Source organism: Glycine soja, chromosome 20 (assembly GCF_004193775.1).
Source record: "Glycine soja cultivar W05 chromosome 20, ASM419377v2, whole genome shotgun sequence".
NCBI classification, from domain to species: domain Eukaryota; kingdom Viridiplantae; phylum Streptophyta; class Magnoliopsida; order Fabales; family Fabaceae; genus Glycine; species Glycine soja.
The window spans coordinates 44,156,779-44,171,697 of record NC_041021.1 but is presented as its reverse complement, the minus strand read 5'-3'; the positions used below and the strand labels follow the sequence as shown (position 1 = coordinate 44,171,697).

Genomic DNA, 14,919 nt, shown 5'->3' with positions numbered 1-14,919 from the left:
AAGTTCTCTCTTCAATTGAAGGGTTGGATGCAATTGAATTGATATGTTTCCTTGTGGAAGCATACTTTTCCTTCTATAGCAATAACTTTCGACTGGAATTTGCTTTCAACTTGGGCAATGTTTATGCCTGTGCATGACTCTGGTTATAACTAACTGCATACAAAAAATATTTTGTAGAAACATTTCAACTGGGATATTGCCATTTTCACAATTGCGTGGCACTATAGATAAATTGTGTGAAGAGCACCTTTCCCTGGTATTTAGTTGAAATTTTTAAAAATATATTAAAATATTTAAATAAAGTTTTAATTTTAATTGAGTTTAATTGTCATATACTATGTAACATTAACAAAATTATAAATCAAACAGAAAATATCTTTGTTGAGACATTATTGTTTACCGATAATATTTGATAGAGGAGAAAAAAATAATGACTAATAACAGATGAGATATTATGACCAATCAAAAAATCGTTAAGGAACAAAAAATGAATTTTGTGAAAAGATAAGACGGTAAAAAATATTCATGGACTAAAAAGTGAATTTCATGAAAAAAAATAAGAACCTAAAAACATAATTTATCAAAAAAGTTTTATATGTAATTGTCACATCACACTAATTGATAACATGACAATCCATGTGATTGTCATGTTCACTTAACGATGAAACTTAATTATAGAAACTAAAATTATTAACAGAAAAAAAAATTGATTAATTTTTTAAGGACTAAAACTAATTAAGTTCACCATTTAAAAATTGAAAAATTATTGATTAATCATCTCTATTCTAGAACAGTTGAATCCATTGTTCTTAGTGTGTCGCTCATTTAATCTAATTGGTTTCCTCAAGTTGGATTTGAAACCATTACATGCCACCCAAGAAATCCAAAGCCACTCTCCATGAACCCATTAACTAGTTGAGATGAAACTACCAAAAAAATAAAACATAATTCAAAGCGTTGTTTCATTACTTATATGCCTCCTTTTGTTGATTTATATACACAATTAAACATCACAAGGGGGGAAATTGAATTGTACCCCTTCTTGCCTGTGTCAAAATCTTGAGTTCCCTATCCATCCTTAGGATTGGAGCTAAAAGGATTAATTAAATTGACTCAAATCAACTCAAACAGTTGGGGTTAGAAGAATTTTAAGTTGGGGTGTTCAAGGGTATGGATTATTGTTAATTGTTATTCATGAGCTTTTAGTGCATTAAAAATAAGGAAGAAAATAGCAATGTGCCTCTAATTTATGCTTCTTTTTGTGGAAATTGTAAATATTTTCATTATTGTATGAATTTATAAAGTAGAAACTCCATTTTTGTAAACTAATGTTGAATTTAACTCAGTTTGTAGGTTAAAGAAGACAGAAGAGTAAAATGTTGCTGAAGAACTCGCTTAGCGGGTAGATTGGCTAAGCGAGCCTCATTCGCTTAGCGAGGCAACTAGCTCGCTTAGCGGATGCAAAATCCTAGAAGATGTTAAGTCAGAGAGCATCGCGCTTAGCGCATAGTCAGTCCGCCCAACGAGGACGTTGTCTTTACGCGCGCTTAGCGTGCCCAAGCTCGCTTAACGGATATTCACTTACTCTCGCTCAGCGAGACATGCTCGCTAAGCGCGCCTTTGTGTGTTGAGAAGTCCAAAAGCCTTTAAAACACTGAGTTGGTGGAAAATGAGGAGACACCAAGCTTTCACTACGTAAAAACAGAAGGAAGAAGTCTGTGAGGCTGGAGAAAAGATATTTTTTTCATCCTTTACCATTTTCTTTCACAAAAATACTCATTTCCTCTTTGTATTAAGTCCTCCTTGTTAATGGAAGGCTAGGAACTTCATTGTTAGGGGGTTATTCTACTGAGCACTCTTAATGTAAACTTCTAACTATCTATTTAATATTATTTTTTAGTGTTCTCTGCTTCTATCTGCATTTATTTTACATGCTTATAGCTTGATCATCCATTTGTATGTTTAGTTAGGCTTTTGAGTGTTCGAAAATGCTTAAAATCCTTAGAACTCGATCGAGCAGCTAGAGGCCTGTGTATTTAGGAATAAAATGCATGAATCTAGTAATTTTTGTATTATGTGTGTATTGCAACTCTTTTAGAACGAGTTTGTTGAGGAATCAAAAATAAAAACTAAGAGAGTTAGGCTTATTTTTGTAAGGAATCATGGTCTGAGTAAATAGGTGGTGCAAGAGCGCTAGAATAACTTTAAATAGAGAAAAACCTTTTAAAATAGCAAGAGAAAGTTCAGTGGAAGATTCCCTGACGTTTTTACCTTGATATTTATCGCATTTTACAGCTTTGAGTTTATTTTGTCATTGTTTAAGTAGCATAGTACATTACAGAAAATTAAATCCTTAATGAACCTTTTATTTCATTTCCAAAGCTAAAAGTGTTTACATACTGAATATATATCATCTAAGTGAGACAAATTCTCTGTGGATACAATACTCGTTTTTACCGTTTAAATACTACTTGTACAAATTGGTACACTTGCCAATAAGGCTTAACAATTACCCGCTAATTCGAATTGACTCAAACTAACTCAAACAGTTTGCATTGGATAATTTATGTGTTTGGGTCAAATCCGAATTGAATCAATTAAACTCATCGAATTTTTGGTTGGATCACAGGTATTAATACCTGGACCCGCTGACCCACTAACCCAGGCCGTTGACCCGTTAATTTATATTAAATTATCATTATTAATATATGCAATATATAATACACAAGTAATTAGTTTAAATATGTTACAACAAAGATGGTTATAGAATATTTATTTTGCTTTTTAATTTGTTTTAAACTATTTTTATTTTAGTTGAAATTTCAATTGCATTACTCATACGATCATTTGAGAACATTAAAATTTTCAAACTATGATATAATAGTTTTAGTTTTTGGGTTTTTAGGCTTTGTGTGTGTAATGCTTGTTTATTATATTTTAATTTTTAAATCATGTTTGACAAAACATGTTAATTTATTTGGTGATTATAACAAACAACAATGTAATTCCTCTCCAAATCTTTTTTTCATTATTTGACTACACGTAATAATTATAAGTAATATATTACGATTTTTTATTTAATAAAAATTTTAGCCAATAAAAAACATTATATTTTTAAAATAGAATAACAATTAAATGTTTTGACTTGTTGATCCAACCTAACACAAACCATATATAAATGAGTTGGTTTGAGTTGATTTTTTTTTCTTGAAAAATCAATCCAAATCAACCATTCAAGTTTGATTGGATTTGGTTACGAATTTGATCAAATCTAACCTAAACCGACCCATGTATATCCTTAATTTTAAAGAATATTTTATATATAATAAGTGATTGAGTTACTATTTCCTATCACATTATTCTATGCAATCTACCATATTTCTTATCAAATTCTAACTTGCGCTTTTTGTTTAGCATGCAACACTACTGTTCAGACAAATAGCAATAACAAGCTGATTAAAAAAACAATTTAAAGCATGTGCTTTTTACTCTAGTCAGTAAAGTGGCAAACAAAAAAAGAATTAGGGGAAGGGTACAAAGGAAAGCTAGCAACTGTACTTTTCATTGATTAAATAAACCTTTACATTTACCTTAGGCTTACAAAAATTTACTCATCTCATACTGGGAGAGGGTGGACCTGTAAATGACAGCATCCCTAGAAATTCGCTAAAAATCGCAGAATAGCAGGGCTAGATTTATAATCAATATTGACTGTCTATATACAGTACTGCTAACTACTTGCATAAATTCTCAATTTGTATTTTTTTTTTCTTTTGAGAAATTGAATCAAAAAGATTTGAACAGAGAAACCACTTGGCAATCTTGTGCTAGGGCTTTTGCTGGGAAGGGTCTTCTTCCCCTGAGCAACAAAGTTTGCAAGGATTGGAGGATTTCTGGGAACACCAGTGATCTGGAACACTCAAAAAATATGTAGACATAAACTTTCTGAACCTCTTTTTGTATTCTTTAGGAGAGATTACAGTTGGCAACACATTTTTTGGCACAACAAGTGAAGACTTCATCCATGTCTCAAGATGTTTGTCCCAAGTATACTGCCTGAGATAATCAATGATCCCGCAGACAAGCTCGTGCTTCTGAGAATCTACTCCAACAAGCAAGGAGTAATCCATCACATTGATTGACTGCAGATTGAGCAAATAATGAAATAAACAAAAAGATGAGCAGGAAAAGAAGTCCAAAACGAGAACAAATTTGAGAAAAATATGAACTTTGGCATAATATATGTTGTTTATTCAAAATTTAGGAAGAAATACCAGTTATGGTCCTATAGATTACAAGTGTTTTAGTAGGGTAAAATGGGGAGGAATGAGGGAAAGGTACAACAATTCCTCGTATTTGAAAATATAGATCATGTTAAATAAATTGTCAATTTTATTTTCAGTCCCTTCCTTTTATATTATAGTCCTTCGTTTCCATCCTACCAAGTACACCCAATGTTAGACACGGAAATTGGTTCAGACAAATACATTTCAGTGAGAAAAGTTAGGCTTATAGGCATATTGCTTGTAATGCAGACTTACATTCAGAAAAGATGTGTCATTCCAAACAGCACGTTGAAGAACACGCTTTGCTTTATGGCTGACATATAATGGGGAAGAATTCATGTCATTCACAAAGTTCTGATCCAAAAGAACATCTCCAGCACCATCGGCAGCAGAATTGTACCGGGCATAAAGAGCACCTTTAAGATCATACTGGCGTGTAATATTTCTATTGTAGGTAAGATTTTCCATCACCATGAGGGGGTCATATTTAACCTCTTTTCCACTTTTGACGTGTCTTTTAGTAACCTGTATTGAGATTGAAATGCTTAAAATTCTATGAAGCCAGAAAATACAACAGTGGCTTAAATATATTTTTTATTCCTGAAAATATATCATTTTGTTTTTTTTTAGTTTCCCTATTAACAACTATTTTCAGGGAACAAAGACATGTGTAAGCCTAAACAGGAGAAAAAGTTGGCCAATGGAAAAGAAAAAGATACGGAACAAACAGCTCACCAACCTGATATATCCCCAAGACTTTTGCAAGACAAGTTTGGCTGCCAAATTCAAATGATTCTCTCATGTGTTTGAAATACAGAGAAGAAAACCCCAAAAATGAATCAAGTTCTGTCTTCTTAATCTCTTTTATGATGAATCTGTCATCAAGTGTTTTTGCAAAATAGGACTTGCTTTTTCCACCTTTGGCATCCCAATTCCTACAGCGGCTTAAAGAAGCAATAAAATCAAGCTCAGATGGGCAACACCAATTTCTAAGTTCACGGAACTGCTTAAAATAATGACATATCACTGAATATTTTTCCCTCCCAAGTGATTTTGCATAACCCATAGCAATCTCTATGCTATGGTTTTCTGTAGCACGAGAGGCTCGTGACTCCTCTGAAGAAGTGCTTCCTGCTGAATGCACAGAATCTGAATCTGAAGAACTTCTTGAAAATGAGTGTGAAGAAGTTAAGGTAGCGCCATGGGTCAAGCCATGCAAACTTTCTGTTGAGTTTGAAGTTATTCCACTTTCGTTTCTGTCATCCTCATCATCAACTTCTGACACCTCATATGCATCTTTCAATAACGCAAGTGCACAAGCAATTATGCTTGAGGGTTCACCCTCGAAGTCAGACACAACATGATTGTCAGTCTTGAGAGGGATATGCAACCTTGTACCTTCCTCGGTGATTAATTGATTTGCTGTGGGCATATATTCAGCAATAGAGCAGCTTACAGATTCAAATTTTGGCAATAATCTTTTCTGGAGTTCCCTTATGCCTATCTGCCGAATGTCAGCAAATGGCTTCCAGAACCAATCATTTGAATCCAGCATGTTAGAAATTGGTGAATGCAAGGAAGCACTTTTGTTTAATATCTTGAAATCAGAAACCAAATGATTAGTTTGAATATCTGTAGAACCTGAAGAATTTGCACCTACTTCAAGATGAGTTGGTATAACATCCAGACTCAAATTCAACTTTTGGTCAGACAATCTCCTTGATCTCAAATCATCAACAATTGGTATCCTTTCATTCTGTGTGTTAGATGGATGAGCCTGTTCATTGCACTCTAGAAGAGGCCCACTGATAGGAATTTCCTTTATTGGTAGTTCATTTACTTGCTTAGATGTATCAAACATAATTTTTACATTGGCATTCCCATCTTCAATAAAATTACCCATAGACCCAGTTTCTCTACTAGCAGTACCTTCCACCTTTGAATAATCGTGTTCTTGCATAACTTTCTCAGAGACATCAGATGAGTGTAATGGGTACAAGCGCCGAACCCACACATAGGATTTAATCAAAAGATCCCACATCAATCGGTTTAAACTGAGAAGTTTGAAGGCAGCCTGATCTGGATCCCCCTTTTTAGCAACAACAGTCTTGATGTTTGCCTGTTATCATAACACAAGTCAAAGGAAGAGGACATCAATACTCGTACTACTCACAATATGCAAAGCTTTCATTAAGGGGAAAAACCTGAAATCAAAAGAAATGAAAATCTAATAATGTATAACTAGCGATAAATTAAATCTTTCCACATCATAAATTACACTAAATTAAATCTTGCATTGGCAATGAAACTTCTGATTAGATCTTTAGAAATAGCAATATTAAATTTTAAAATTTTATTGTACTACTTCTATCAGACTTTGTCACTTCCATTCCATGTATTATTATCTTAGTTTCATTATTAATAATGTAAAGAGAATAGTTTTAAATAAGTTATGGCATACCATATCAAACAAATGTCCAAATTTGAGGTTATGGCTAGAAAAGAGAGATTTGGGGCTGGCAACTTTTAGAAGCACATTCGAATTAGGACTTAAGTTGATTCCTTGTCAAAATAAATGTCTAAATCATTCTCCAAACAGAAAGCTAACCTCAAATTCTTCTTGCTCTTGCTTTAACATTTTCTCAACCTCAGAGAAATCTCTAATTGATCCTCCAAGGCCATCAAATTGTATTGTCTTCAAACAGTTTGCAACTTCGGTGAATAATGTTATGCCTTTCATATACACCTTAAAACAGGGGGAAAAAGGTAATTTTAATGCATGGAATGTATGAGAATTAAGAACATAACTATGCCCAACTATGTATACAATAATATTTCAGCCAGTACAAATCAAAGAAATATCTATACAAGAATAGCCTAATAGGGAGTATACATTCTGGGTCTCTTTTGAAAGCCACTCTTGTCTTATTGCACCACTGAATTCTAGCTTTTGAGGAGGCATAGACACAGTATATGTGGCAACAGATGAATATCTGAACATTGCAACCATGTGACCTAATCTGCATGATAAGGAAAGACACAATAAAACTCAGCATCAATGATAGATAACATGAAAGGTTAACATACTGCCAACCCTCCTTAAGTTATTAAGCCACAAGTAAGTCAGAGTCTATAAAGAGCACAATATAAAAATAAACATAGGCACAGTGAGGTACATGCCTAAATCTTAAGGCGGCATTTGGGTAGCACTTCAAATTTGTAATAGTACAAAATGAAATCAACTAAATGTTACTTAATAGCCTAATTCATAATCAATAGAATTTAGAAGTCTAGGTAGACATGCTAATAAACACTAAATCTGTTTTTCTAAATCAAATATTGAACATGTTGAACAAAAACATAAATAAGTACAGAGCAGTTATACTATAAAAAGGAACATGCAGATCAATTTACCCAAAGAAGTAGAGAAAATCCCTATCAAGAGAATGTCCACAACTCAATTTTCTGCTAGAAGAATAGTGAGAAAGGCTAAGCTCCAAAAATTTTCCAAATGATAAACTACGGGCAGTGGTGGATATCAATACTCTCTTTGTAGAACCAGACTTGCATTTTCGACAACGGCTCCACATCCAAATTTTCCCTTCTGCCTCTCCAAGCAAACTTTTTTCCTGGGGCAAGCGTTTAACTTGTATAGTAAGCTGTTTATAGTGATGAGCATAATAATAAAAGTGAGCATCTGGCAGTTCTTGACAAGCATCACAAAGTCTTGTCTGTATATAAAACAAAAACAATTAGTTAGAACAAAAACCTAGTCCAACCTCATTTTGCAGAGAAAATACACACAAATTCACATACACAAAAATGATATTGCATTTGAAAACTTCATTCCCGACATGCTTGTCAACTGTAAGTATAGATTTATCAAATGAACTTATCTAGAATCACACTCTATCATATGATTACCATTAGTCAACTAAATAAAGCAATGAAAGGGGAGAGAAAAAGCAAAGAAAACCTGATTGAGTAAGTTTTCCTCCAGAAACTTTCCAAGTGGAATATCAAAATTCTTGTAGAACATAATATGTGAAAAATGACTTTGCTGGCATACAGTCCCTCTTAAGGCATTCCGGCTAGACATCAAGACCAAAATACTCTGAGAATCCAACACGGCATTGATATCATCTTTACTTTGGAGTTCTTTTCTATTATTTCCATCATCTTTACTTATATTCCCATTGGAATCTAAGTGCACAGGTGAAGACAGGGATTGTCCACCATTAAGTAACTTCACTTCATTAGAATGACTTTTCGCTTCCATCGTGGTATTTTCATCAGCCTCTAGAGAGTTTAAAACAGAAATTGACTCATTAACCATACCATCAGGTTTCCTTCCATTGAAGCCAAAGTATGCTGATAAAGATTGATAAGGAGCGGAAGATGCAAAGGGAAAACTGTCCCCCATAACCTTCTTAAGAGAAGATGAAATAGCTGAGAACCCAGAAAAGACGGCTGGATTATATGGTTCACAAGAGAATTGGGAAAACTCCTCCGATCCAAGGTTTAAACCATTGGTGTTTTTTTCATGAAGTCCATTGCATATGGGAATATCAGTACTAACTATTCCATTCTCAGTAGAATACTCAAGAGATGGAATGCTTGAATTAATGGATGCTGAATCACGGGATTTTTTATCAGTTGGCAAGATATCTGCTACACTCACAGCAGGAATGGTAGAGAACATTGCTTTCTGATCAACAAGAAAAGAGGTTTCAAGGATCAAGTGATATGCCATGACAACTGCATACCGTATGACACATTTGATCCTCTTCAGTTCATCACTGTGTGTACCTTTCAGTAAAATCTGCAATTGCAGGTAAAGCCAAAGTTAACAACATCAAAAACTCTAGATAAAAAAACATTTTCAGGATGAAAGGCCATAAACTATAATTTCACTTTCATATCATGGTAGACGATGGTAGAAAAAATCCATAAACACCATAACTAACAAAGCACAAGGTGGAGAATAAATATCAAATGTATACTGCACTGATAACTATGAAGAAAATTGATTTAAAATTTATTGTATACCAAAGTCAGAAAATACTCCTCAGGCATTATACTGATATATAGAAACATCCGTTCATTGAAAAATGAGAGCATTAGTAGTTTTAAAAAACATGCTCCATAGTATACAACAACCATATGATATGCATTTTATTTTTTGTCATGAACCAACTATCCCAAAAGCTTAAGTTATTAGGTGAAGACACACGAATGGTTTTATATAAATTCTATCTAGTCTTAGTATCGGGCCACCCTCGGATGTTCAATCCTGCAAAACTTGAGGCTCTAGATGTCCAATCCTGGGCGCGAGGGATGTGTTAAGATGTCCAACATTGACTAGGAATATAACTAGAAAACTCATTAAGAGACTTTAGCTGTTAGGAAAAAATACGTAAATGGTTTCATATATTTCTAAGATCTAGTTTCGAAGTGAAAACCAGCATCAGCATATATGAAAAATGCTACTTCATTATTTAATATATTGCCATATACACTAATACACCTGTAAGTGTAGTATGGTAACCACATCTACATTGATGCTTCATAACCATAGCATGCTAAAGAGACAGAATGTTCAACTATACATTATACAAGCACATGTGCGTTCAAATAAATGTCAATAAACACATGCAAACTTGCAGTGTCACAAAAGATAAAGAATCCGTCTAAATAGTTTGGAAGATTAAGAATTAGAATAAATAAGAAAACAAAGTTTCCAAGTTACTAGTAATGGCATACCGTGCAGCCCAAACGTGTAGGACAGCCCTCAATGAACATCAAAGTCTTGATGGGCTTCTTTCCTCCTTCACCAACAGCATCATGTTCCTCCACAAACTTCTCAAAATAGATAAAGTCACAGTGTCTTAGCTTTTGACCGTTCAAATTATCGCATGATAAAATTGGTGAACTAGTACAACGTGCAACTCTTTCTAGACGATGAAGCTTCATATCAAGCACAAGTGTCATTCCCTTTGCCAAAATTGACTCTTGTATATCACGAGAAACAGTTTTCTCCACTAATATAACATTTGGATGGCACATTTCTATACGATCCATTTTAGATTTCAGATCATCTTTCTCCTATAAGCGAAAAAATAATCAGCCAGAGAATGGAATATTAATAAGGAAAGAATTCAATCTAATTAAGTTACCTGGTCCATGGAGTCAAAGGAAGACAGCCCATTGATAGAATGGCCAAGCACACCGCTAATCAGTAATAATCTTGGATTTTTATACTTAGTGGGCATATGCTTGTGAGCAGCATGTTTTTTGAAGACCAAACCTCTGATTAGTTGACTGCAACACAATATATTTTCTTTAAAATTTGCTATTGTGACTCATAAAATTGTATGCTAATTTTTATACGCTCAATTTTCATTTAAATGCTTATGAGACAGGCAAGACTCCTATGTGTTCAAAATAGTAGGAAAAGAATATCAAAGTAAAACAAATGAAACATATTTGCTAAAGGAAATGTCAAACAGAAAACATCAACAATAATTGAACTCTATATGTGTTCAATAGGGAAAAGAATTTTTAGAAAAAGTTCTTAAATAGCTAAGGGGGGGAAAACACCTTAAAAATAACATAATGCAAAATGAGTTCTCAAAAGCCTAAGCATAGCACCATAAAACCATTATGCATTTGAAACAAAAAATCTCTTAAATAAATGTACCACCAGGTCCTTACAAGTTAGTGCAAGCATATACAAACAATAAATAGAAATACCAGAAAGCAAATTTTTAATGAACATATTTTTTTTACCTTTGGCTGCAGGAACCAGCAGCAATGCACTTCACTTTAACATATCCATCAGGATTCATTGCATTACCTCCAATTGCACCAGGCTTCAAAAAAGAAGCAGCTTCCCATGATAAAGATGTAACTATGTCCACCCAACTCTTATCACCTTCATCAGAAGAGGAAACTCCCACAGATTTAAGAAGCTGACCAACAAGTGCCTTGAATTTCCCATTCATTACTTCTTCCATTGCTTTTTGTTTTTCCTCTTTGAACCTATAGCTCCCACTTAATTCATCCTCAGAACTACTCATAGAGGTAGGCTCACCCCAGTTTGCAATCCCTAGGCCCTGGTCTTCATCATCGTCATTACAAGTCACACTATTTTCCATATCATCCTGTGGGTTTTCTGGCTCGGGAGGTTCCCAAGTTTGGACATCCAAATCATCAGGAAGAGAATATTCAGCTTCTTCGACAGCAGAGGATGCAATAGGTTCTTCAGAAAAATCAGCTTTTACTTCTTGAAAGTTTTGTGCAATCTCCACATCTCTCACTGTGTAACCCTCATTGTTGTTATTGTTTTCCATCACTTTTTGTGAACCATTCAACTTATAATCAAGCTCTTCCACAATGCCTTCAACTGAACTTTCTTCTTGACTATTCCTAATAGAAGAAACAAAGCAAGTATTTGAGCATAGCTACGTTAAGCATTATATTCACACCTCTGTTTGGACATAGCTAAGTACCTGTCAGATGAGTTCACATCAACTGAAAACTCACCTGAAATATCAGATATTGAAGAAAGACTGGGTTATATAAAGACCATCTTGTAATATAAGACTAATATCATCAACACTATAAAATGAGGACAGAGGGATAGTAATTACTGCAAGTGGAGACACAGCTATCAGTACTTAGCAATGACATAGTTGGACTGATAAGTGGTGTTGCATATGGACTTGTACTATGCCATTTCGCATTTGCTCGCTCTAGCTTCTCTCCACAAGATTTGCAAGGCCTAATGGAAACTTTACCATTCAACTTTAGACTACTCTCATTTCCCTGTTTCTTGTTGTCAAAATTTGATTCTGTCAAGCCCACACCACAATAATGGCACATACTACACATCCGATCCAACACTGATCCAGAAACTATATTATAAAGAGGCCTGATTTTGATCACTTATTCTGGTACAACAAAAAGTATGAATACTAAGTGAGTTTTTAAATTCTTTTTTCTCTTTGTTTAACTAATTCATAAAACTCACCAAAAGTCAATATGATAATATTCCTACTCCTTATATAGACCAAATAGAATAAATCAAATCTTTCAAAGAAAAAAAATATATAGATGCATAAAATTCAATTTCAGTTCACTTTTCCTTCGGAGTAAAGTAATAGTTATCAAACACTACATATTCAAATTGAAATGTGTACATAAAAAAAAAAAAAAAACTGTAACATGTAAAGAATGAAAAGAAAGAGGAAAAAGCATCATCTAACGAAATAAACAAATGCCGGAATTCACAGTAGCACTTATGGTTTTAAATATTGGTCTGCAACCGCAATTGTGGTCACAACGTCAAGGTATTTCGACTCACCGCAACCGCATCAGGACTGCAATTGTGGCCACATCAGCCGCATTTTCCCGCAATGTAAAGGTTTTCTTACTCACTGCAACCGCTATTTAAAACCATATAAATAGCACTCGATATCAAACAGATATTCGTTCTTATATAATCATAGAATCAAAGAATTGTTTTAAGACCCTCAGTGCTTCATGGAGTATAAAAAGATCATAAAAAATAACAAATCATTGCCTATGCTAATTACTTTATTTTATGAAAACATTTTCAGAGAGAGAGAGGAAGCCTTCTGTAAAATATGAGCGTGTTGAAATTCATGGACTACAGGAAAATGATAAAGCATATTAAGAAGTTCACCTAACGGGAAAAATCAGCCCTTTTGCATGGATTGATGCAATAAACACGGGAAATACAGAACAATTTTGCAGCAAGTTGAATCAAACAAAGCTTGTGGGAAGGAAAGCTCGGTTTCCATCGAGAGAACGAATAAGGAAAATATCGCTAGTCTAACAGTGCACAAAAGAAGAAAAAAAAAATCATCAATTTAAGGTGATATGTTGGTGATATTTATTTCCAAACAAAAGCAAACAACCCATAAAAGAACAAAAGAATTAGTACCAAAGTAAAAACAACTGAGACGACACAGATTAATTAGCCACACAGAAATTAAAACACAAGACAGTGCAAAACTCAGTCAAGGACTACAATTCCAGATACATTTGTAAACAGTGCATTGACAAAGGATTGAGAGGAGAAACCAAAATCTTGAATTGGAATCTATAAAAGAACGAACATTGCCAACAGCTAGACACAGCTTTGAAACAGTAGTGAATAAATGAATCAAAGCTCAAAGCAGAAAGAACATTACTATCAAAAAGGGAACCACACAAGACTGATCCACAAAAATCAGGCAAGCACTCATTCAAATCTTCTGTTTCCAATCAAACCCTCCATGTTAGACCAGGATTCATCGAGAAAGCTGCCATTTTCAGTTCCCATCAAGGCTTAAAATAAGAGCCCATAATTTGAAATTTAAAAAGAAAATAATAATTTAAAAGAATAGGAAGAAATGCACACCTTACCGTCAAAGCAAACCCAAAAACAAATACAAGGATGTGACCCCCAAATGAATCTGAGCTCCTAAAGCCACAAAATTGCCGTTTTCAGCAATAAGCAAAGAATTTGGTGTGAAGGAGTCAAAGAAACCGAGCCGGCAAAGTCGAAATCTTTTTGGAGGAAAGAGAAGAGGGTAAGCAAGAGAAAGGAGAGATATGAAGAATGGAAGAATTGCTGAATGGAAGGAAGAAAAAATTAGTAAGAGAACTGTGTGAAGAGGAGAAGAAGAAAGAAGAAGAGGAAGAAAAAGAATAAGAAAATACAACGAAGAAAATTTTACCTGTGTGGAACCCACTCAATTTGCTTGCCCGAAAAATAAAAAAAAACTATAATTTATATTTTTCTTCAAAATTTTCCTATCTACAAGAAAATGTTACATGGAAATTGGATGGTAGATATTTATTTGTTACTCGCTTGGAGGGTAGCGTGTACCCTATACTGACAGTTTACATACGCTAGATTTTGGGGTAATCTTTGTCGAAATACGTGGTTATGTACGCGTCATCGATGTGAAAGGGTATTTTTTCATGCCTTGATATTGCAACTAGACACCTCCAGATTTCTCATATTTCAAGATTTGCCCGTTTTCGTGTATTTCGTGTATCATTCATATAACATCAGTTAAATAAATAAAAAATAAGTAAAAGTAAAGTTATCATATCCTTTTACAAATGTCAATATCCATTAATAAAAAAATTAAAATAAAGACATTTATCTCTGCATCACACGGATAAAACCTAATAAATTAGAAAAAAAATATTAGTGCAAAATCTTCAAAAGAAAATATTATAAAAATAAAAAAACTTTATATATCAAGTACAATATTTTATTAAAAGATGTGTTTAAATATACATAATATGTAAAAAAATGTTTAAAATATTTTACTTGATAGTTTATAATACAAAATGAATAAATTAATTTGTAAGTCCCTGAATCATTTTATAATTTATAATTACGTCATTAGAATTTTTTTAATTGATTAGCTTAATTAGTTCATGCATTCAATGTTGTCATCTCTACAAATTTATAATGATTTTTTTTTACCTCTCCATGTTAATATTTTCACATTTGTAAGTTTTGAATCTAATATTTTCAACCATTATTCTCATGTTTGTTAGTCCACTCAACTCAAATATATTTTTTTTTCATAAGTCTCTTTAGCTTCAC

At 33.6% G+C, this 14,919-nt stretch overlaps 1 protein-coding gene across 5 annotated transcripts; it reads right to left on the bottom strand.

Moving 5' to 3' along the window:
* Window positions 1-3,540: 3,540 nt before the first annotated feature.
* LOC114401642 (putative 1-phosphatidylinositol-3-phosphate 5-kinase FAB1D) lies at window positions 3,541-13,982 on the bottom strand. 5 transcript variants are annotated; one of them, XM_028364215.1, is made up of 14 exons: window positions 13,714-13,982; window positions 13,505-13,615; window positions 11,939-12,238; window positions 11,798-11,831; window positions 11,076-11,714; window positions 10,463-10,607; window positions 10,050-10,391; window positions 8,263-9,108; window positions 7,701-8,017; window positions 7,180-7,306; window positions 6,895-7,032; window positions 5,026-6,405; window positions 4,542-4,811; window positions 3,541-4,142 (listed from the first exon to the last, which is right to left on the bottom strand). In XM_028364215.1, the coding sequence occupies exons 3-14, from the start codon at window positions 12,177-12,179 to the stop codon at window positions 3,828-3,830; spliced, it is 4,794 nt and encodes a 1,597-aa protein (XP_028220016.1). In that variant the 5' UTR covers window positions 12,180-12,238; window positions 13,505-13,615; window positions 13,714-13,982; the 3' UTR covers window positions 3,541-3,827. The 5 variants fall into 5 exon arrangements, with proteins under 5 accessions (XP_028220016.1, XP_028220018.1, XP_028220020.1 ...); XM_028364217.1 differs by having other exon boundaries at window positions 13,719-13,982; XM_028364219.1 differs by lacking the exon at window positions 11,798-11,831.
* Window positions 13,983-14,919: the final 937 nt, after the last annotated feature.

Excerpts from the sequence above, each read along its gene's own strand:
- LOC114401642 (XM_028364215.1), bottom strand. The coding sequence starts at position 12,179 with ATGTGTAGTATGTGCCATTATTGTGGTGTGGGCTTGACAGAATCAAAT. Across the intron at positions 10,608-11,075 it reads GCTGGTTCCTGCAGCCAAAG|TCAACTAATCAGAGGTTTGG; the intron begins GTAAAAAAAATA and ends ATTGTGTTGCAG. Across the intron at positions 8,018-8,262 it reads AGGAAAACTTACTCAATCAG|ACAAGACTTTGTGATGCTTG; the intron begins GTTTTCTTTGCT and ends TTTTATATACAG.